Here is a 21,225-nt window from a genome sequence, read left to right as displayed (position 1 = left end):
CCATATATAGCATAAAAATTCTGCTCCTCTGATTGTTGCAGTTCCTGGTTTTGATATTGTTTCATGACAAATATGAATAAGTCTAGTGGTACACTTTGTGTAGATGATATCAGACAGACAAGGCTGAGCACTTCCACATACTTGGGTGAGTTTTACTCTCCTGTTTCTGAAGTTTTACATTCACCTTTTTACTACAAACTCCACTATATTATCCAATCAATCATCAGCACTGATTTCAAATACAAGACAAGACAAATGTTGTATACACTTTTTTATCCTTTATTGATATCTTAATTTATCAGAAGTATCACTTAATGTGACTTATACCCCACAAATGTTTTTACAGAATCGGCCTGGACAGGTGTAAAAGAACTTTTGGGACAATAAAGAACATTGTCTCTCCCGAAAAGAAAAGCTGGTTTAATTATAATGAATCGACTTTAATTAAAAAATTGAAAAACATGGCCTGCTAAGATTTTAAGACTTTATTTATATAATGCACATACACCTATTTTTATATATACTTGCACTTATTTTAGAGACATTAATCTAAATTTCAGGACATCTTCTAAGTTAAAAGAGGACATGCCAAAAATTAAGTGTTGTAAAACTTAGCCACTGACATTCCTGGTAATTTAATTTCCAAATAAATGCCTTTACTTCTCTCAGAGATACTCAAATTATTTAATTTTCAGGACATTTCAAGGTTCAAAATGGGCCACAGCTTGTCAAAATCTAATGAAACTTTGTCTACTGAGCATTCTTCAGACCCTTCATATTTATGTCAAATTTTAAATAAACATCTGCACTCAATGAAAAATAAAATAAAAAAAATAAACAAAGAGAACATGACGAGACAAATTGATTCCTATATATCCCCCTCCAAACTATGTTCAGTGGGGGTATAAAAATAGTAAATCTGTAAATATAGGAAAGAATATGTGATCAGTAAACAACAATGAGTACAAATATAAAACATACTGCAAAACAACTGATTAAAATGTAAAGAAAAAATAAAACATAAACATGTTTATTGTGATCCAACGTGTGTACAAGATCTGACATGTATCCACTGTTGTCATTTAAACACATAATGTTATCAATGACATTTTATCTATAAAACCTACTTTAAATTTCAATTTCGCATTAAAAACTTTGTTTATATAAGCTTTTTCACATTAGTCACAGAAACCAGCGTTATTATGAAAATACAACAATTTTTGACCTTTGACCTATAAGGTTGACCTTAATTTTGGAGCAAAACTTGTCTCAATGATAAACGTTTCTGGCAAGAAGGGACACTCAAGTCTGAACTGGCATATCATTTGAAATTTCTTTACATTCTAGGAATGATAAAATTATATATATATAAATATACCCTATTTTTGACCTTTGATCTGTAAAGAAATCTTGTTTATTCAATTTAATTGTTAAGTCTTCTACTCACATTAGTATAATTATACATAAACAGATAAATACATACTGTATAAATAATACATTATAAATAAAATAGTACACTTATAAAAATAATGCAAAGCGCCTTAAAAATACATAATGGAGTTAAAAGTGAATATTTACAAATATTAGAAACAAAAGTGAAACAATTGTGTTCCTGATTTACCTACATGTATTTTGAGTTAAAATTTTCAGAATAAAATTACTGTAATATATTTATAACTCCTAGGTCCAAAACATTTGTAGTTGTTGTCAATAGTGTGTGTAAAGTATGACAAGTTGAAATGTTGGAGGCTTGAAGCAATACTATTGCCTTCCTTTCTGATGAAAGCTGCACATGTTAGATTTATTTATAACTAGGAAATGTTGAATAAAAGTAAACATACTGTCAAGTTTACAAGGAAGTAGAAATTAAATGCTTTTGGCTACTTTACATTACCTTACTACTGCTTAAAATTAGTAAAATTATCGCACAAAAATAGCCAAAACTTTGTAATATTAACACAGCAGAAATATGGTAATAAAAAGAGAAAACGTAGTCTTATTTTGCTAATGAATATTAATACATTTCTGAAACTGTACGGCTATTTTCCTTAAATGTTTTTTTCAAGAAGATTTGATCACTCATTAAGATATAAACTGAATGTAATCATTTTAAACTAAAATTTAATTTGTTTTGTTGTAACTTTTTTATCTTAGAAGTAAACAAAACATAAAAAGTTAATATTTTTGAGCAAGTCTACACTTAAAGACACTTCAAATGCAACATTATTTACTTAGGTATCTTGCAAATATTTCACTGTAACTCGTTTAACAAATTTTGTCGGTATGTTACTGACAAAATGAATGAAGTGTTGATTTACAATATGTACCACTATTTTTTAAAGTAACTATTCCCTAATAAAGTATAGATAGTGTTGCATTAGAAATATAGTTCTGTGTCCATATTAAAATGTCATAAATAAAGTAAAATTTTAACAAATTATCAATAAAAGAGTTCATTAAAATAACAAAAATACCTTTCACACATCAGAATTTCATACATCGTGTACTTCTATAAAATCATTTTATTGTCTCTTTTAAATTGTTTATCATTTTATTTTAAAATTATTTTATATACATAAGACTTAAATAATCTCAAAATCAAACAAAATAGTTAACCATTCCCACACTAACTAAGTACAGTCTAGTAAAGTTGCTTTAAATGCACATACAAATCTATATAACATCAAAAAGACATGAACTTTAATCTACAAAAATTTAATAAATGCCCATTGACTTGTTTGACAAGCTTTAAATGACTTAGAGGTAATACAAACACTTTGACCTGAGTGTTATAATAATATTAAGGTGTTTTATAATATTAAGGAACAAATTGAAATTAAAAAGTATGTTGCAAAATATTGTTAGTGAGGAAAATTTAAACCAACAGAACAAAGAGCAAAATTTAATGTTGGAATTATATCACTCACCTCAGAAAATGATTATGTAGAAAAGATCAAGCACTGGACTACTCATAGACCTTTATTTTTCAAGGTCCAGTACAAAAAGCTGAATACAAAATATCTTGGCCTTTGGGCACGGTTTTTTTTCAAAGTATTTTTCTCTAGATAAGTGCAAGGAACAAAATTTAACTCCATGACAAGCATGAAATACCTGGGTATATATTATTGGTAAAGCTTTCTTAACAAGTGTATGTAACAAAAGAGACCACAGGGAAGCTATTTTTGACAACTGAAAAGCTATTTTTGACAACTGAAAAGCTATTTTTGACAAGAGGGACAGTTGTAAAAGGCAATCATGCAAATTTTGACTCTACAGCATTTTTATTGTTAGTCTATGTTGAATAACTTACATCATTTTTGTAACAATAAAATTAATACAAATATCTGTAAGCTTTATAGCTTTAGAGATGCTCTTACAAAACCAATTTTAGCTCCTTTGACCTACTCTTGCATTTTACTTAACCATTTATATAGTTTTTGAAGAGGACCAACAAAGGACTAGCCTGTAAAGTTTGATGTAAATCTATAAAATAGTCAAAGAAGGAAATTTTGTTTAACAAGAGACAATTTACAAAACATAAAGTAATAGTAATGTTGCCTACAAAAGCTGTTGAACTAAACAGTGTTTTGTTGTTTAAATTTAGTTGGTTCTAAAGATAATGGGAATTGCGTAACAATGAGTTACTTGCATGTACTGGATTTTAGTAACTACCTCAAAATACTGTGATATCTTTGCAATATAATGTATTGACAAATTCATCTGATGTAAAAAAAAAAATATTTGATATCCTCATTTGACACTAATTTAGTATAGTACACTATATGCATAATTCTATAACAAAATCTCATATATTGTACAATGCTGAGAAAAGGCTGGAAAATTTTTTCTTTGGGAAAATAACACGATAGACCTACATCATTTATATACTTAAGCTAAAATCATCAAGTACTGAACAGGAAACTGTAAAGTTTTAACATTGCTGTGACAGCAATTCGATTGCAAAATACTTGATGCCTTCAAGCAATTATCATAGCTGAATATAAAAGGGAATATTTTTTATTTTTTCCAGCAGAAATGAAAAAGTTTACAAAGCAAAAAATATAATGTCTTCCCTTTCTTAAAAGAGGGTCCACAAAAAGCTCTTACAAAAAAAGTATTTCAATTAAAAATATCTGTTAATATAACATGCCTATCAATCCCCTTTGAATATAACAGGGGATTAATATATCAGAAAAAAAATCTCTTTCAATAGATAGGATTAAGATAATCTTGCTAAAATACAAAGCAGCTAAAAATGCATGTTGAGTGTTTATCTTATCACACAGTTACTTTGTCAAGCAAAAATAGTAATATTTACATTTTTATGCTGGGACTTGAAACATTAATAGTCTCATGTTGATAGTTTTTGAAGCCAGAAGTTTGTTACATTCAATAGTGTCAATTACAGGCAGTTCTTTGTGGCATGTTTCTTGGCTATCATTTGAAAACTCATGTTTATAAATGGCAGGTTTCACTTTCATTTCTCCATATGGACCTTTGAGAACCATGTAGTGAAGATTTAATGGTTGACTTATTTTACTTTTTAAAACAAGCTGGTAGGTCAAAGATCTTTGTGAGGAGTGGGAAGCATCCTTCTGGTCATGAACAACTTTAGCCCTAATAACCCACTGGTTGTTGAACGCAGAAAATCTACTTGTTTCATAGAACAGCTTTGTGATAAAGTCATCGGTGCGGTATGGTTTCAACTGGAGATCTAAAATAAAACATCAGCATATAAATATCCAACAAATATATAATTTAAACAGATAATTGATCATAGATTTTGCAAATACTAATAAAAGGGACATAAATATGAGAAGGGTAAGTGTATATATATATACAGATTAAAGGCTTCATGTCAGAAGAATTGGTCTAACTTTTATTATGCATTATCACTATCATAAGGACTAAAGATACATGCAAGTAGTACCCCAAATATGGTACCCAAATTATCATCGTCATGATTGATAATTAAAAACAATCGTCGTGTTTGATAATTAAAAACAAAGACATTACTGGAAATATTTTTTTTAAAAGTTTCAATGTATTTTCATTTGACTTACTAACAAGAAACATGGCAATGCCACGAAACCAGGTTTTCAATTATCACCATTGTAGATAAATATGTTGTATTTGAAATACAAATACAAGCAACAAACAATGTAACTATGTGCGATGTAAAACATGAATAATGTAGGAGGAATTGCCACAGAAGAAGTGTATAAGGAAAAAAAACAAAGGGCCATAATTAGGTCAAAAATTATCCAATCACAAAACCCCGACAACTAGCGCCAGGGCACTTGTTGACAAAGCTTCTGTGAAGGTTTGAACAAAATCCGTTGAGAAATGTAGGACGAGTTCAGCACAGAAGAATTTGTTCACTATATATTGATAATTCTGTAAAAGGAAAAAAAAGGCCATAATTAGGTCAAATATTATCCAATCACAAAACCCCAACAATATATGCGCCAGGGCACTTGATAACAAAGCTTCTGTGAAAGTTTGGTCAAAATCCATTGAGAAATGTAGCAGAAGTTGCGCACGCTAGAAATTGTTCACTATATATTCTGTATAAGGAAAAAAAAACAAAGGGCCATAATTAGGTCAAATATTATCCAATCGCAAAACCCCGAAAATATGCCCCAGGGCACTTGATGACAAAGCTTCTGTATAAGTTTGGTCAAAATCCTTTGAGAAATGTAGGAGGAGTTGCGCACAGAAGAAATTGTTCACTATATATTCTATATCAGTAAAAAAAAACAAAGGGCCGTAATTAGTTCAAATATTATCAAATTGCAAAACCCCCACATTATGCCCCAGGGCACTTGATGACAAAGCTTCTGTGAAAGTTTGAACAAAATCCGTTGAGAAATGTAGGACGAGTTGCGCAAAGAAGAAATTGTTCACTATATATTCTATATAGATAAGGAAAAAAACAAAGGGCCATAATTAGGTCAAATATTATCCAATCGCAAAACCCCGACAAAATGCGCCAGGGCACTTGATGACAAAGCTTCTGTGAAAGTTTGGTCAAAATCCGTTGAGAAATGTAGAAGGAGTTGCACACAGAAGAAATTGTTTACGCCCGCCGCCGACATACCTCAATCTAATAACCAGTTTTTTCCTTCGGAAAACCTGGTTAAAAAAGATATTGATTATTTTAATAACTACACTGGTGTCTGGACTTGTTTCTACCATTAATTTTAACAAATAGAGTGTTAAATTTTGCACCAAACATCTGCTTATTTCAGTTTCCTGCTTTACTTGATATACATGTTGTATTTTGTTTTTAACATTAAAGCTATACATGAAGTATATACTATATTAATTACCATTAAAAGTAACTTTCTCAAATGAGAGTAAACCAAATATATCCTTATAGAGTCTCTGTTCCTCTGATTCCTCATCATCCATCTTGTGTAGAGATTCCATTATCTCAAGGCCAGACTTCTGTGGATGGGTGCAGGACTCCTCATGACATGGGGACTCATGGAATGGTCCATGCCATGGGCAACCAATGCGTGCATATTTGCACTTGGAAGGTCTGAATAGGAAAAATCAATAACTATTGTTAAAAAGATGAAGCATTTTAACTAAATCGCTTTCAGAAATTGGTCATGTAGGCTGTTCATTTTAGGAAATAAGGAGACTGTGAAACATTACTTAATTAAGAACTTATTAAAAGTTGTTTTAAAGGTTGAACAGTGTTTAAACTGGAAAAACTATTTTGTTAACTGACTTTCTTTAACCTTGCTATACTCTTACCTGTCTTCAATACTTACCTCAATGAAAAACTTGCCCAATACAAAATTTGATATGCTTAATTTTTCTTTGTCCAAAATTCATTTTTATTTTAAACATAAACGTATAGTACAGAACGAAATTGAATTAGCAATGTTTCACATATAGAATTTTTATTATAAATACAAAAAAATATTTTACTTTGATTTACCACTCTAGTTGGAAATATGAATATTTATATTTTACAAATTTTGAAAAGGTGACATATTGCATGATGAATTCAAATGAGTTCCATTTCAGCTTACATAACCAAAATCATCAAACGTTACACGACCTGAAAAAAATATGCCTGACAAGTTGAAAATCTGCGAAATATTGAAAAAAAAATCCAAAACTGATATCTGGAATATCTGCAACAGCCGCAATATTTTCTCGTGCTGAAAAATAAAAAGATTTTGCTGCAATATCCTCGTAAACAGCCTAGCTTGGTGTCTACATTCTGGAAAGCAAAGATGATTTTTTGAGAAAACAAAATATAGAAGTAAATGTCAACAATCATAATGTAAAATTTTTCTGCAACATAATAATCTGATTTGATTTTCAGAAACATGCATGCACACATTCATTCTTCTTAAATACAAACATACAATGGATTTTGGCAATGTTAGGATGCTTAAAGTTGTAAATTTAGTTTGTCTTCCAAAAATGTAATCTAAATTGTTTATAAATCAAAGCCATTTATAATTCTTGCAATTTAAATCATACCAAAATGTCTGCCAAAATAATCATAAAATATTTAAATCTTCAAAACACTTGTGTGAATTAACAACCAAAATCAGTAGATTCAACATTTTTCTGCAACATGTATGGGTATGTATAATATTAAAAGTTTGACATTGATAATTGGTTATCAATGGCTGCCTATTCCACTCACTGTCCCTCAAATCCTTAATGATTACTGTTAACAGACACCCATGTTATACTTACACAGTACAACTTCTTTATGTCCTACAAATTAACACACCAGAGTCCCTGAATAATTAACAATATATATCTTTGCACAACAAACTACACTTATATCTTAAGACTACATTATAATATTAAAGCAAGCTAATTCTCACTACTGATCAAAGAAAATCCCAGATACATACTATGAAAGAATTCCTTACACTGACCTACACTAAAAATGATACCACAAAAAATAACCTAGACAACTTTTAGCTAAGAAGAATTGTACGGATATCTACATTTACATTATGACATGGCTGTTTCCCTATTTTACAACAATTGAAGGACAGTGAAATGCATTCACCCCATATCATTCATACTTGATTCATCAATGAAATATCAGTATGCAATAGTGTTCACACTTTTAAGTCCTCTTAAAGGTAGTATCTTCAAACATAAATCCTTAATCATGTTTTTAATTGATAACTCCTTAATCATGTTTTTAATTGATAAAGCCACAAAATTAAAAGTACAATTTCCATGTATATTAAAAAAGGAAACAAATTGTTTTATTTAAAAAATTAACTTCAAAGAACTGATGTGTGTTAACTTAAAAGAGTGAGCACTTTAGTTCCTTCTGCAAATAGCTCTTAATTGTTTATTTACAAGAAAGGCTTTATTTGCAGAAGGTCTAAGACAGGCACAAAGCATGCTATATGGGACGACTCAAAAACATAAAATACTTGCCAGTTGAAGTGATTGTAAATTAAGAAGATGACATCTTGTCTCACTATTCTTCCTTTGCTGGCAGTCACAAGATCAGTCTCCTTGACAACGACTGACCAATGTTGCTATTCTTCCTCAATTCGACATGACCCCTTAAAACTTATCCATCCTGTTCTAGTAGAAAAATGGAAGAAAGACATGGCATTTCTTCAATCATCAACAAACTGTGGATATTATCAGTTTAGGAAGATTCCAGGTGTGTCTTAAACCCATAACACACCTGCATCCTTCCCTTACCTTCCACTTCAACAACAAAATAGGGCAGCTAACCTTAACATATCAAGGTCACTTACCCGGAATAAGATGATCTCACCTCTCTTGACATATTTCTCTTTCATGATGTTCCAAAGCATTTCTTGGTAGCTGCATGGAGCAGAACTCACACTGGGATGGCAATTCAGACACAGCTTTTTCCACAGCAAGATTGCGTGTACAGGAGTTCTTGCTTATCTCACAGCGGCAATTTGGGCATGTTGCAGTCTCATCCTTCAATCTAGCATCAGCTAACAAGTGATTGAAACATCCACAACACATCAGATGACCATTAGCACACTGCCAAAATGACAAAGATAAATTGCTTCTATTAATTCAATTGTGTTGATCAGTGTTACTATTTTATAGATTGTTATGAAAATACATCAGACCTATATATGGTATTAATAATATATCTGTCCTATGTAAGGCTACCACGTTTACTACATTTTTTGTAAACGATTACACGATTGCTAAGAACCGAAACGATACCGTTTAAACGGTGGTACCTCTATGTTCCATATACACCATGTATTTGAGTCGGCAAATGATCACTTACTTTCTGTTTTTAATACATGAACAAATAAAGAATGTTCAGGCCATCAGGGCTCATCATGATTGAGTCAGCACACATTTTCTGCATTGTATCCCCATTTTTTACTAAAAATGTTTTATGTCATGAGCAATTTTTGCACGGTTATGCTGTGTGGAGGGTTGTAAACACCCATTTTTCGTTTTTTTACTTTGGAATATACCACTAGAATTGATAAAATCCATGATAAAAGGCAAAGATTAAGAAATTTGGTAAGACAATACGGTCATTTCGATTAAACGGTAAAAATTATGATAAACGTTTACAAATGAAAATCGAAACGAATCTGCTTAAACGTGTAAAAATGGGGGCCATGTTGCAGTTGGGATTATCTGTGACTGTCCAAAGGGGACCCGCCCATTGAGTTGAAACGAGGCTGGCTGAGTAAACGCACATGGATAGGTTCCCGAGGAATGAATATACTGATCCGAATCGCAAACACTCCTGCATGTGTAAAACTATCAGAAAGACCAGTCTGATATGCAAGAAAGTTTATTTCAATGTCAATAGTGAATACTGGTGAATAAGCTATATATAAATATATAGTAGGGCTATCAAGGACAATACAAAGCAGAAACATATAGGAGTTGAGAAGACAAATGCTGAATATATAGATATCTATTTCATATTAAGTATTTACATGCTATAAGTTTTATCAGCTAGATCTAAATCCCCGCGGGGGATGCACAATACGGACGCAAAGGTCATCAAAGTCAAAATGCAAAGTTTTTGCATATTGCATAAAAATGATATAAATTTCGTATAATTTTATATTAAAAAGTTGCAGAAAATAAACATGAATTTATCAACAAATTGTTCAATAAAAGCACAATCTAAACCAAATTCACCTGAAAACAAGTTCTTGGCAAGTCCAAACAAACTGCGCAGCAAAGAATACCACTCAACCGTTCCTCCAGTTTGTAATCTGGCACAATGGCAGGCTGGTCAATTTTTAGCTTTTTCTTCTCTGGTTCAAAGCTGGAGCATTCTTTGTTTTCCTTATCTTCAATAATGTTATCAGTAAATATTTGTTGCAGGGCGGATTCTGAACTCTCAGCCATCTTGTTTGTAAATAAACCGTGGCAGGACAATATTTACGTATTGCTTAAGTCGGGCATGACGTCAAATACAACCAATCAATTTGCCCCTTTAATATCACGTGTGCATTGTTCGGGGATTTCCGTATATCGAAGACAAAATCACGTGACAACTGTCAAAAACCAAAGGTTGAACGCGACTATGTACACTTTCAGTTGAACACAACTATAATTACACTAAATCCACTAAATACCGGGAAGTGTGTAAAACGTAGGAATATGCTATAAATCTAGTTTTTATAAGAAATGCGATAAAAAAGCCAAGCATGCCTTTTTCTTTTCTGTATAAAAATTCAAATTGAACATTTAACTGATTTAGCCAAACTGGTATATTGGCGAATTAAATTTTAAAAAAGAGAGCTGACACATCAAGTATTATATATTAGAATTTGCAGGTTCACCGATAACGATTTTGACCAATACCATGGAAAAGGCTAAATTCTGACCAGTTTTGACCAATGACATAAACTTATTTATTAAGTAACATATCCAGAAAGAGCTTGGGGCCCAAAAGCTTTAGACCATCTCAAAATTGGGGGTTTTTTTATTTTTTTTAAAATTTTTCCCTTTTCCTTGCACCGAAAAAACTTTGTATACCCCAAACCCCAAAAGAAACTGGTTTGAAAAGGGTTTTCAGATAAATTTTTTGTTTTTATTTTTTAAGGTTTTTTTATGTTTTTACTTATTAAAATTCAATTGCAACTTAAATGAAGTTTTTAAAAAAAAAAAATATCTTTAGAGGCGCGTTCATCGAGTAAACGTGGTACGGGTATGTACCAAAATGCCCTAGAGTCCAGAATTAAGACTTTTCTCTTAAATAAAATGAATAAAATATTCCTGAAATCTACATCAGTTTTTTAAAATTTGGGTTTTGGTGCATAAAAAATACAAAATGTACATACTTTGTATTTTTATCCCTATTACAGGGTTGCAAAATGGGGGAAAAAATACAAAGTTTACAGACTGTTTAATCAATCAGCTGGAAATTCTTATATATCGACGGGGGTTATATCCGGGTTTTAGCAAGAAACCCATAAGTTTTTATCATTTTGGTAAATTGTATTATCGTTTCAACAGATCGTTTTGAATTACCAAAAAATGTCACCCAATTTTTAATTTTTTTCCATTAAAAACCCCTTCCCCCGTTCTCGAAAATGTAAAGAATTGAACACGAACTATTTGTTTTATCAGTGCATTTCGTAAGAATATTTTGTGAAATTATAGTTTTATTAACAAAATATATTTACTTTACTGTAACAACACTTTGTATCGATTTCTATTCTTAAACAAATGAAAACAGTTCTATATGACTTATTTATTGTCATAATAAATAATAATTGTATTTTGTTCTATAATTCACAATAGAAAAATAAAATGAGCCGTGTCACGACAAAACCAACATAATGGGTTTGCGACCAGCATGGTTTTCCAGATCCGCGCAGTCTGATCAAGATCCATGCTGTTTGCTTTCAGTTTCCCTACTTGTAATAGGGTTTGTAAGCGAAACAGCATAGATCCTGACCAGACTGCGCAGCTGGTCTGGATCCATGCTGGTCGCAAACACATTATGTTGGTATTGTCGTGACGCGGCTCAAATGGCGTAGTTAAGGATTCTATTGGGATTTCAAATCAGACGACAGTCTCCTCTCGCTCCCGTTTTCCAAGTTATTTATTAAGTTTTTTTTTAGTTAATTTCTTTATTTTCATTTTATTTGTTTAATTTTGTTAAAACATTCAATAATGGTAAATAAAAAGTTATGATAGGAAATTTTACAACAAAATAATATATTCTTAAAAGATTATAAATGAATTTATTATAAGTAACGTGTCACAACAGAAAGAATTAAGAAGAAAGACAGATAAGAAGATTTAAATTGGCCAATCTCGTAATCGTTTCAACTGTATAAGTACGATTTATATTGTACACGTAACAATAGAAGTTTTAGCACTGTCAGTAAACGTGATTTGACAAGAACTAACAGGGTTTTTAGTTTATATTTTTAGTGAGAAATAAACATAGCTTCATATTTTATAAAAATAAAGTTAAATTGGATTGATTGAAAAGTAACTAAGAAAATAATAAATTTAGGTCACATGATTTATATGGAAAATGTTTGGTTGCATATTTAATTTCATACAGTCTCAGGTTATCAATGATCATTCTTTTGACATGCGATACACTCGTATAATTATGAAATGTCATTGGTTGATCTAATAATAATTTGTTTTATTGTGTATATAAAGAAAATTAACAACATTATTCAGGGAGTTTTACAGCGGCTCTTTAGAAAAGTTTAAGGCATATCTGCGGTGCATTTTAGTATGTATATCTAGACAAGTAGAGTTTTTGATGCTAAAGCATCAAGTCGCCGAATAGAAATATGATTGTATTATCATAAATAAAAGAAAATATCAGTTTAATGGTTCAAGTATAAAGAAAAGAGGAACAATAAGTTGAGAAATGTGTATTCATAAACATGTTTTCATGTACTTGCCACAATTATATATTTCTTGCTATAAACTTTGTAAAAGAGTTTTATGCAATAAATTTTTGTTATGTTATAATAAAACATCATATTTGAAGTAAACGTGCTTAGCAATTTTGTCAAGAAACTGTTATCATTATTAACTAATGCCTAGGTCACAAATAAAACGGGCGCCCTCCGATTAAACGATTTTTATAAAATCGGCAGATTTTTTGATGTCGTGGACGCCGGGCGATTTAAATCTGATACCTTGTGTGGTCATGAATGAAACAGTCGTCGGGCGATTTTTGCCGAATGGATTTTACAGAAAGAATTAAACGGATCGGGCGGTCGCCGCCCGATGTCCGTACGGCGCCTGTGCGATTTAAAAGGGAATCGGACGGTTGCCGCGCGGGCGCCGGGCGACAATGACTTTACATTTAATGACATACTTTATAAGTTGTAATTATGGTAGCAAAGAAGTCAGCTGCCAAAGCCAAGGGGAAGGCCAAGGAGATGTTTTGTTGACACCGAGTCACCAACGCCCAGTATCGAGGCCGTTAGAAGGCGAAAATCAATCAAAACATTCTCATGGACATTGAAGAAAAAAAAATCATGTTTACTAGTATTCAAAAGAAATTCACAAATATATTTTTGAGGCAATTTACAACTTCTTCAAGCTGAAATTTACAACAAACATAAGCAGCCCGGTCGCCGGATGACAAAACGATGACCGCCCGGTGCCTGTACATGAATCGTCCGGGTACTGGCAATAATCGTTTGTCTTACTTGTCTCTATTCAGGCACCGGGCGGGTCCCGGCCGATGTCCGCCCGGACGCCTTTTAAATCGGACGGGTTTTAGTAGAACAAGAAATCGCCCGATCAAAAAATCATCGCCCGGTCGCCGCCCGGCGACCGAGCGATGTCCGCTCGATGATATTTATACTCAGTGACCCCAAAAATTATCGTCCGGCCGCCGTTATATAGCTTTTAAGTATTACTTAAAACTCGAAGGCGCCCGCCCGATGAGCAAAATTTTCAGCTGCTGCCGTCCGAAAGTCACTGCCGCCGGACGGACGCCGGCCGATATTGCGATTTTTTGGAGAAACAGACGCCGCCCGGCGGCATTTTCTTATTTGTGACCTAGGCTTAAGCAAGTATTGTTGGCAATATTTACCCGAGACTCATTAATTTTCGGGAGGTGTTTCGTAAGTTTTCATAACTTATTATGATTAATGTTGACGATTTTATTGTAAGTATATAATTACATGTATATAACAATTAATACTGCTCGATGGCCTAGTGGTAAGTTGACGAAGTTGTAACCTAATAGGCGCAAGTTCGAATCTTGGACAAATCCTGTTTGTAGTTTTCATAAATTGATTTTTATTATATCTTTTAACTATATGAAACATAAGTTGATAAATCGTGTGTTTCATTTCTAGCACTTTTTTATTTCATAATTTTGATAAATGGTCATTAAGTTTTGCAAAATACAAAAAAATATCATAAAAGAAAACATAAAAAATCACTTTATCGAACCTATACAGTCTTCAATTTGAAACTAACTGAACATTTAACACCTTGTCATCGAGGCTTGTAACGCAAATGATATGCTTGTAATTCTACTTTTAATTCTTCTTTAGACATACCGTTGTACCATACAGTTTACTTCAGAATCCGATAATTACCGACAAATAATTACCGATCATCGAATATAATTTGCAAAGTGACTATGAAAATGTAGATGCTTAATTATTGCACAAAACAATGCAATTCTACTGTAAAAGTGGTGTCTGAATAAAAAATTATCCTTATGCGCTATCGAAAATATATATAATTTAGTTGAAATCAATATTCCCGTCGTTACATTCGACATAGTTAACGTTTAATGATAAACTATCAGCACAAAGATAGTTTATTAGTTTTCTCTGTGTATCCAATACGATTCCGGCCCCCTACCGTCATACCGAGATTTTGTAGTTATTCATACAAAATTACTTTGATTTGCACTTTATCAGCTTCTATACCTTGTGCCAACCTGTATGTCTGTCTTACCGCCATTTGTTACTATTAATAGATTTTATAACAATAACATACAACGTGTACAAAGAAAAAGGGAGAAATAGTTTTTAACTAAATAAAATAATAAAATAGAATAGGTCTCATAAGATACAAACAACCAGATAATTTAAAGTGTCATTTCAAATATCATGCATAATTTATTTATCATAAAATAGCAACGTCTGACACTTTGGAATAAGTAAAAGTATCCCTAAATTCAATGTCTTATCCATAGGGATCCATCATTAATTCATTTTATAAAAATTGTAATGTTGCTTTTTAAGATGTCAATATTTGAATATTTCATTTCATTGAACAACGTTATTGTATGTTTGAAGTTTTTAGATTGCTGAAAACAATTGTAGTCTTTAATTGTTCAGTAATTGATATGCTTTTATTTTCAGATTTTAAGGCCTTCTCCTACCATAGGTATAATATTACACTGTTACAAATATACTCGCCGGTTTCTACCGGCGACTAATAAGTTCCAAAATGTTAAAAGCGCTAACTATTTGTTTTTGTTTTAATGGAAGGAATATCTATAATAATCAAAAATGGTTTTGGTGTATTTGTGTTGTAAGCTGTAAAGATTATCAAATGAAAATTGTTGGAGACGAATATATTTTTTTAGAAAATTAAATCTGACATTAACAGCAAAGAGAAATAACATCACTGAGATTTATACGAATACGAATACGAAAATTTTATTCAGCATTAAACATGTTTAAACAATGTTTATAGCCTATACAAATTCTATTGTACAGTGTGAACAAAAAACATAGAAGAAAGAAAAGCAAACAACAAAATGCATTTTTTACATAATAAATTATACAGTTATCAGAAGAGATTGTTTAATTTGAAACATTATTCTGAAAAAAAGTATCATGATTATGTAAAGTCGAATAAACATGTAAATGTATCATTACATATATATAACCCTATTGAAATATTAACAATATTTACGTGATTCTAATGAAAAAAAAAAATTACACAATTTCTTCTTTTATTTGCAAAGTAAACAAATTTAGCTAAATTCAATAATTCTTTTGTAGAGTTTGTTGACATGAGAGCCCTAAATTTATTCAAAGTCGGCCACTGGCAAATCTCTAAAATGTGGTACAGACCATCAAAAAATGGTATTCATTTTCGACCATTGACATATTACAATGATTTACAAAGTCTTTGTTCCCTTGGATATTATATAATCTACGGTTTCGATATATAGATTATGAGAGGACATGCGAAATCTGGAATAATGTATTTCTTAATTTGTTTAAATCAGAAATTTCACCGAAAGATATTTTTTCACGGTCAAAATATTGTTTAAAAAATGCAATATACGGGTCGACTGGAATTATTAATATTGCAATACCATTTTTTTAAATAGTTATCTCCTAAGATTCCCCTTTGTTTGATAGCAGAAAGGGGAAATATCAAATTTTTCAAATTTTTGATTTTGATTTTGCCAAAACATTATAGAAATCCAAGTTCTGATAGGAATTTTTGATTTGAAACGCCCAGTTATTTCCCTCTATACGTTATATTTTGGAATTAGCGTCTTGCTTTTAATAGTAAATAAGCTTTTTCCAACTAGAGACGAAAATTCTTCTTGTTTTAACTATTTTAACCCCAATATTTAATCATTTATTTTGGCGATAAATAGAATAAAAGGGTAACGTCCTAATTCCCCATTTAAAGGTGTCTAATAAAATTTGTTGAATTTTTTCACCCCCTAAGACCCTACGGCCAAAAAAATTTTGTAGAATTGCTTTCAACAGCTGTAGCGTCATTGGTTTCCCCCAAATTTCTGGCCACCAAAATTTAAAATAAAATCCGACAAGCGAGTTCAAACAGCTTACACTTTTGAGAAATACGGTAACTCTATATCATTTAAAAAAATTGAGAAAAAGATTATGTAGTGCGTACGATGCATGTTGATTCTATTTTCTTTGACTTCTGAACCCAATTTTACCGTTTTTAAAAAAAAGGGGTTAAACCCAAAATTTGAACGTTTCAACAAATCTCAATTTTTGTATTATAGGATGAAAAAATCATACTGGTGTATGATGACGTCCTTTCTCAAAAACCATTGCCTTGGTCTTTGATGTATTGATTTTCATATTCCACCTTGTGAAATAATTTTCAACATCTTTAAGCATAGATTGTAATGATGTCGGCGATTTTGCAAAGATTTGTAAAGAATAACCTTTAAATAGATGAATTTCCCCCACACAATTACAACACCATTTCCTAATATACCCGCCCTAAAAACAACATTCTCAAGACTAAAAGTATAGGAATAAATGTTCCCGAGATGAAGGTGAAATACGGCTGCCACACAGAACTTGACACCCGCTGTTGTGAGTATTAAAATGTAGAAAAAGTAGAGAGCAATTAATATCAGACCGATTTCCTGATATAAGTATTTTTTTCTTTTCTTTCTTTCTGTAGTAATAATTTGGCTGCCGTTCAAACACCTACACATTCTTACATAACACATATTGCATTCATTCACGAATTTTCTCTTATCATGCTGAATCCACATATATATACATGTGTATATCTCACCGATACTAGCAATAACTGAAGCACGATAACATCTGCAATATACAAATTACTCATACCAATTGGTACCTGACCATTGGTCAAGCTTTACATCCTTCCAAATTAGGCAGCAAGGCCCAACAAGATTTCCAAAAATAAATCGTATACATAAAACCCGCACTCTACAATTCGCAATTCGAATTCAAATAATATAAATAAAGTTTCGAATAGATGATTTCAGAATTAATGTGTTTTTTTTTCCATTAGGTTTCAATCTCTTATTATTCCCCAAGCCTTTAAAAAAATTATAAACCATTTAATATTGCAATACAAATCTGGCCTAATACAGTGGAAACAACAGTTGAAGAACCGGTTTGATCCTGTTTATGAGAGATAACGAAGTGTGCATCATATGTCGTCCCCTAGCACCGGTCTCAACATTCCAAGTATTAGAATCAATAGTCCAGAAGCACCTGAAAGATGACATTAACATGTAAAATGGTTTTGAATTGTTTATTTTCTTTATATGTTTGGTTGATGTGTTTTCTAGCCATTCCATCAGCAGGAAAATAAAATCAAAGTTTTCTAATTCAAATATCTTATGTATATTTCTAACAAAACCCTAATTATAAAACAAAGGAGTAATGATTTTGAATTTCGGCATATTTGTGCCGACAATGATGCTCAACAAAACCAGGCCAGTTTTAATATTGGTATTTGATTTTTACATTATAATATACAACTAAATTCTACTTAATTTGTTGTATTTTATAATTTCATGAACGATATTTACGTTATGCACTAAGTAATTGGCTGAAAGAAAAATGGCATCTGCTTGCCCTGCTGTAATAGAATGTTTCTGCAATCCATTTAATTACAAACAGAACCAACTTTATTTTTGTATGTAAATTTGAGTTTTAGTAAACTCTGTAATAACCATCAATATATGTTTAACTGTTGATAATTTATGATGTACTATTATCTTCTTTATGACAGTTCTTGTAACAGTAATAAGTTCTTGAATTATATATTTTTGGCAACAATTTTCACCTCACGGTTAATCATTTAAATTGGAGGATTCTCGTACGTAACTAACAATGGATAGTGAAATATGATGCTACTTTTTTAAATTGCTTTGTGATTTGTCACTAAAGTTTTTCGGTTTCTTGTTAAAAGAATTATTTTTATTTCTTCTAAAGTGTTGGCATGCTGAATGAATTGTTGTTAATTGTTATATTGATGTTCACAGTAATTCACAGTTAGCAGTCAAAGATTTACTTTTATTTTTACATTATATACATGACACTACTGTTTTTTTAATGGATAATGTGAGATTACGGGGAAATTTCTTTCTACGTCAGAAATATAACATATTTTTCAACTTGAATTTTGCTTAAAACATGGTCTTGTTTACGTATTACAATTTGTAGTTAATGAGCGGAACACAACTTCACATGCAATGTCACGAAACTTCCATGGTCATCACCGCATGCGCACGGCTGCGGATGTTTTTGATTAAAAAATGTGGAAACGTCGAATACCCTGGGACTGCTTAAGCGTTGACGGTAAGAAATAGAGATCTACCGTCCAAGAACATAGTACAGTCCCTGAGGACCTTTTGTGTGCAAAAAAGGTCCATGGATAAATGTTATACCAATGTAAAGCTAAATGTTTGAAGTTTACAAAAAAATTGGGTAGACATGTCAAATCATGGTACGTTTTGAGAAATCCAAGATGGCCGCCAAGATGGCCGCCAGATTATTGAAAAATGGCTAGTACGCAATTTATATGATAAAATTAGTTATTTTTTGTATTTATTTTGGTACAGGTGATGTTAAAACTTCACATCCTATTGGAACAATATGAAAATAGGTCCTTTTCCATTTTCTTAAACATATACTCTTGTTTTCATAGAGAAATTTTGCTAAAAAAGCATGAAAAAGTATCAAAAAATCGACATGGGGCTGGCATTTTTTCCTATCAGTCGAGACATAGTGGTGAAAGTGAATATTTTTACCATATATTACAAAGACCTGATCAACAACTTACTTATTGTACCCTTATTTTTATTTTTATTGTGTAAGAATGTGAATTCTGACATTCCTAAAGTGGGTGGGGTACACGAAAATTGAGTCCCAATTTCTAGTGAACTGATATATAACGATTATTAAGACTAAGAATAACCAAGAAGAATACATTTTGAAATGTTCTTAAGTCTTTAATATTTTTCAAAGGGCAGAATTGCATTCTACCAACAACATTAATTGGTTCTGTTGCCATGGCAACAAAGTGGTAAAATGAAACCCGGAAACGGAAACGTATGAGGCTTTCAGTTTTATCATTTCAAGCATGTTGAAGAAGTTCATGTCATGATTATGCATTACAGAATTCAGAGTTGGATACATTTACACTGTTGTAATTGAAACATAAAAAAATCGTCTCAAATTTCACTACATTTACTTTCCATAAAAAAAACAAAAAATTGAATAATAACATCAGTAACATTTTGCTCAATCGTTACTGTAACAATAAAAACGCTTAAAGTTTTAGAGGCAAAAAGATAATAGTGTAATCTACTCAAGAGTTATATTGAAAAATAAAATTTATGTTTGATGTTTGGCCCGATTTGAGAAAAAAACTTTTCACCATTCTTCATTTATTGGTCATTAAATAATAATAAATAACAAATAAAGCAAAAACATCCCACAGATCAAAAGTGATAAGAAGGAAGAGACAATATGTCAATATTGTTGTGATGAACGTCTTCAAGACAATATGTGTCATGGATGCATCTTGGCAACCTAAATGATTTTGTTCTCATCTCAATGCAATACAAGCCCAGCTGATAATTATTTTAACAGTTGGAGAAACATGGATAAAATCACCATTTTGTGTTAGAAATTTGACACTTTCTTCTATTCTAAAAAAGTATAGAGCAGCATTAATTATAAATCCTGTATAGATGTCTTGCTGTGCAAAACAAATAGGCCATATTCCACCGTTGCCTCAAAATTCTTTATAAATTATTTTGTGACCTACAGGTCAGACCACCTAATGCTTTGTTATACGGTTAGTATGTCTTAAATCATCACCAACAAACTCGGGACTATTCATCAAATAGCATCTTGTCTTATTACCAAATTTAACCCCTCCATTTAAACACATTAAAACGTTGTATAGAATCTCCATTGTTTTACCTAATAGATTGAAAATCGGATACAGTAGGGACAAACTCCAGTATACATTAAGAACAAGCTACAGAAGAATGTACACAAGACTAAAACTTAAAAATACAATATAAGTAATTCCGATATGTAAACAATATGAGTTTTGTTATCCAAGCCTCATTTCGTTCTTTAGAAATATGTGACTATTTAAGTAGATGGCGGTCTGCTTCATAATATTATTATAAATCACGTTGAAAAGAATTTAATAGTATGTTTATATGCAAAAAGTTTTACATAGTCATATCTAAATTTGTATAATTGTTGAAATTTCATTTAATGTCGAGTATTCTTTCTTAATGTTTATATCTATGATATAAATTTGTTGATTTGAACGCATTTGAACATGTATATCAGAAAGGCACCTAATAAATTTGGTGAAATGATAGATTTTGCTTTTGTTTTCGACCGTTTTTTTTACCTGTTATAAGAAAAACAAAAAAAGTACGTAAATTGTCGTCATATAGTAATTAGCTATAACTGATATACAGGTAAGCATTCAAATAAAATC

General features: G+C 31.4%; 1 protein-coding gene across 1 annotated transcript; it reads right to left on the bottom strand.

The window, feature by feature from the left end:
- Nucleotides 1-258: 258 nt before the first annotated feature.
- LOC132742423 (zinc finger TRAF-type-containing protein 1-like) lies at nt 259-10,438 on the bottom strand. The gene is made up of 4 exons (XM_060730846.1): nt 10,168-10,438; nt 8,789-9,027; nt 6,333-6,544; nt 259-4,714 (listed from the first exon to the last, which is right to left on the bottom strand). The coding sequence occupies exons 1-4, from the start codon at nt 10,378-10,380 to the stop codon at nt 4,323-4,325; spliced, it is 1,056 nt and encodes a 351-aa protein (XP_060586829.1). The 5' UTR covers nt 10,381-10,438; the 3' UTR covers nt 259-4,322.
- Between the last annotated feature and the right edge of the window lie 10,787 nt (nt 10,439-21,225).

Source organism: Ruditapes philippinarum, unplaced genomic scaffold (genome assembly GCF_026571515.1).
Source record: "Ruditapes philippinarum isolate M1 unplaced genomic scaffold, ASM2657151v2 ctg265_1_1_1_1, whole genome shotgun sequence".
NCBI lineage: Eukaryota > Metazoa > Mollusca > Bivalvia > Venerida > Veneridae > Ruditapes > Ruditapes philippinarum.
This window is presented reverse-complemented; position numbering and strand designations above follow the sequence as displayed.

Excerpts from the sequence above, each read along its gene's own strand:
- LOC132742423 (XM_060730846.1), bottom strand. The coding sequence starts at position 10,380 with ATGGCTGAGAGTTCAGAATCCGCCCTGCAACAAATATTTACTGATAAC. Across the intron at positions 6,545-8,788 it reads AGAGAAATATGTCAAGAGAG|ACCTTCCAAGTGCAAATATG; the intron begins GTGAGATCATCT and ends TTTCCTATTCAG. Across the intron at positions 4,715-6,332 it reads TGAGAAAGTTACTTTTAATG|ATCTCCAGTTGAAACCATAC; the intron begins GTAATTAATATA and ends GTTTTATTTTAG.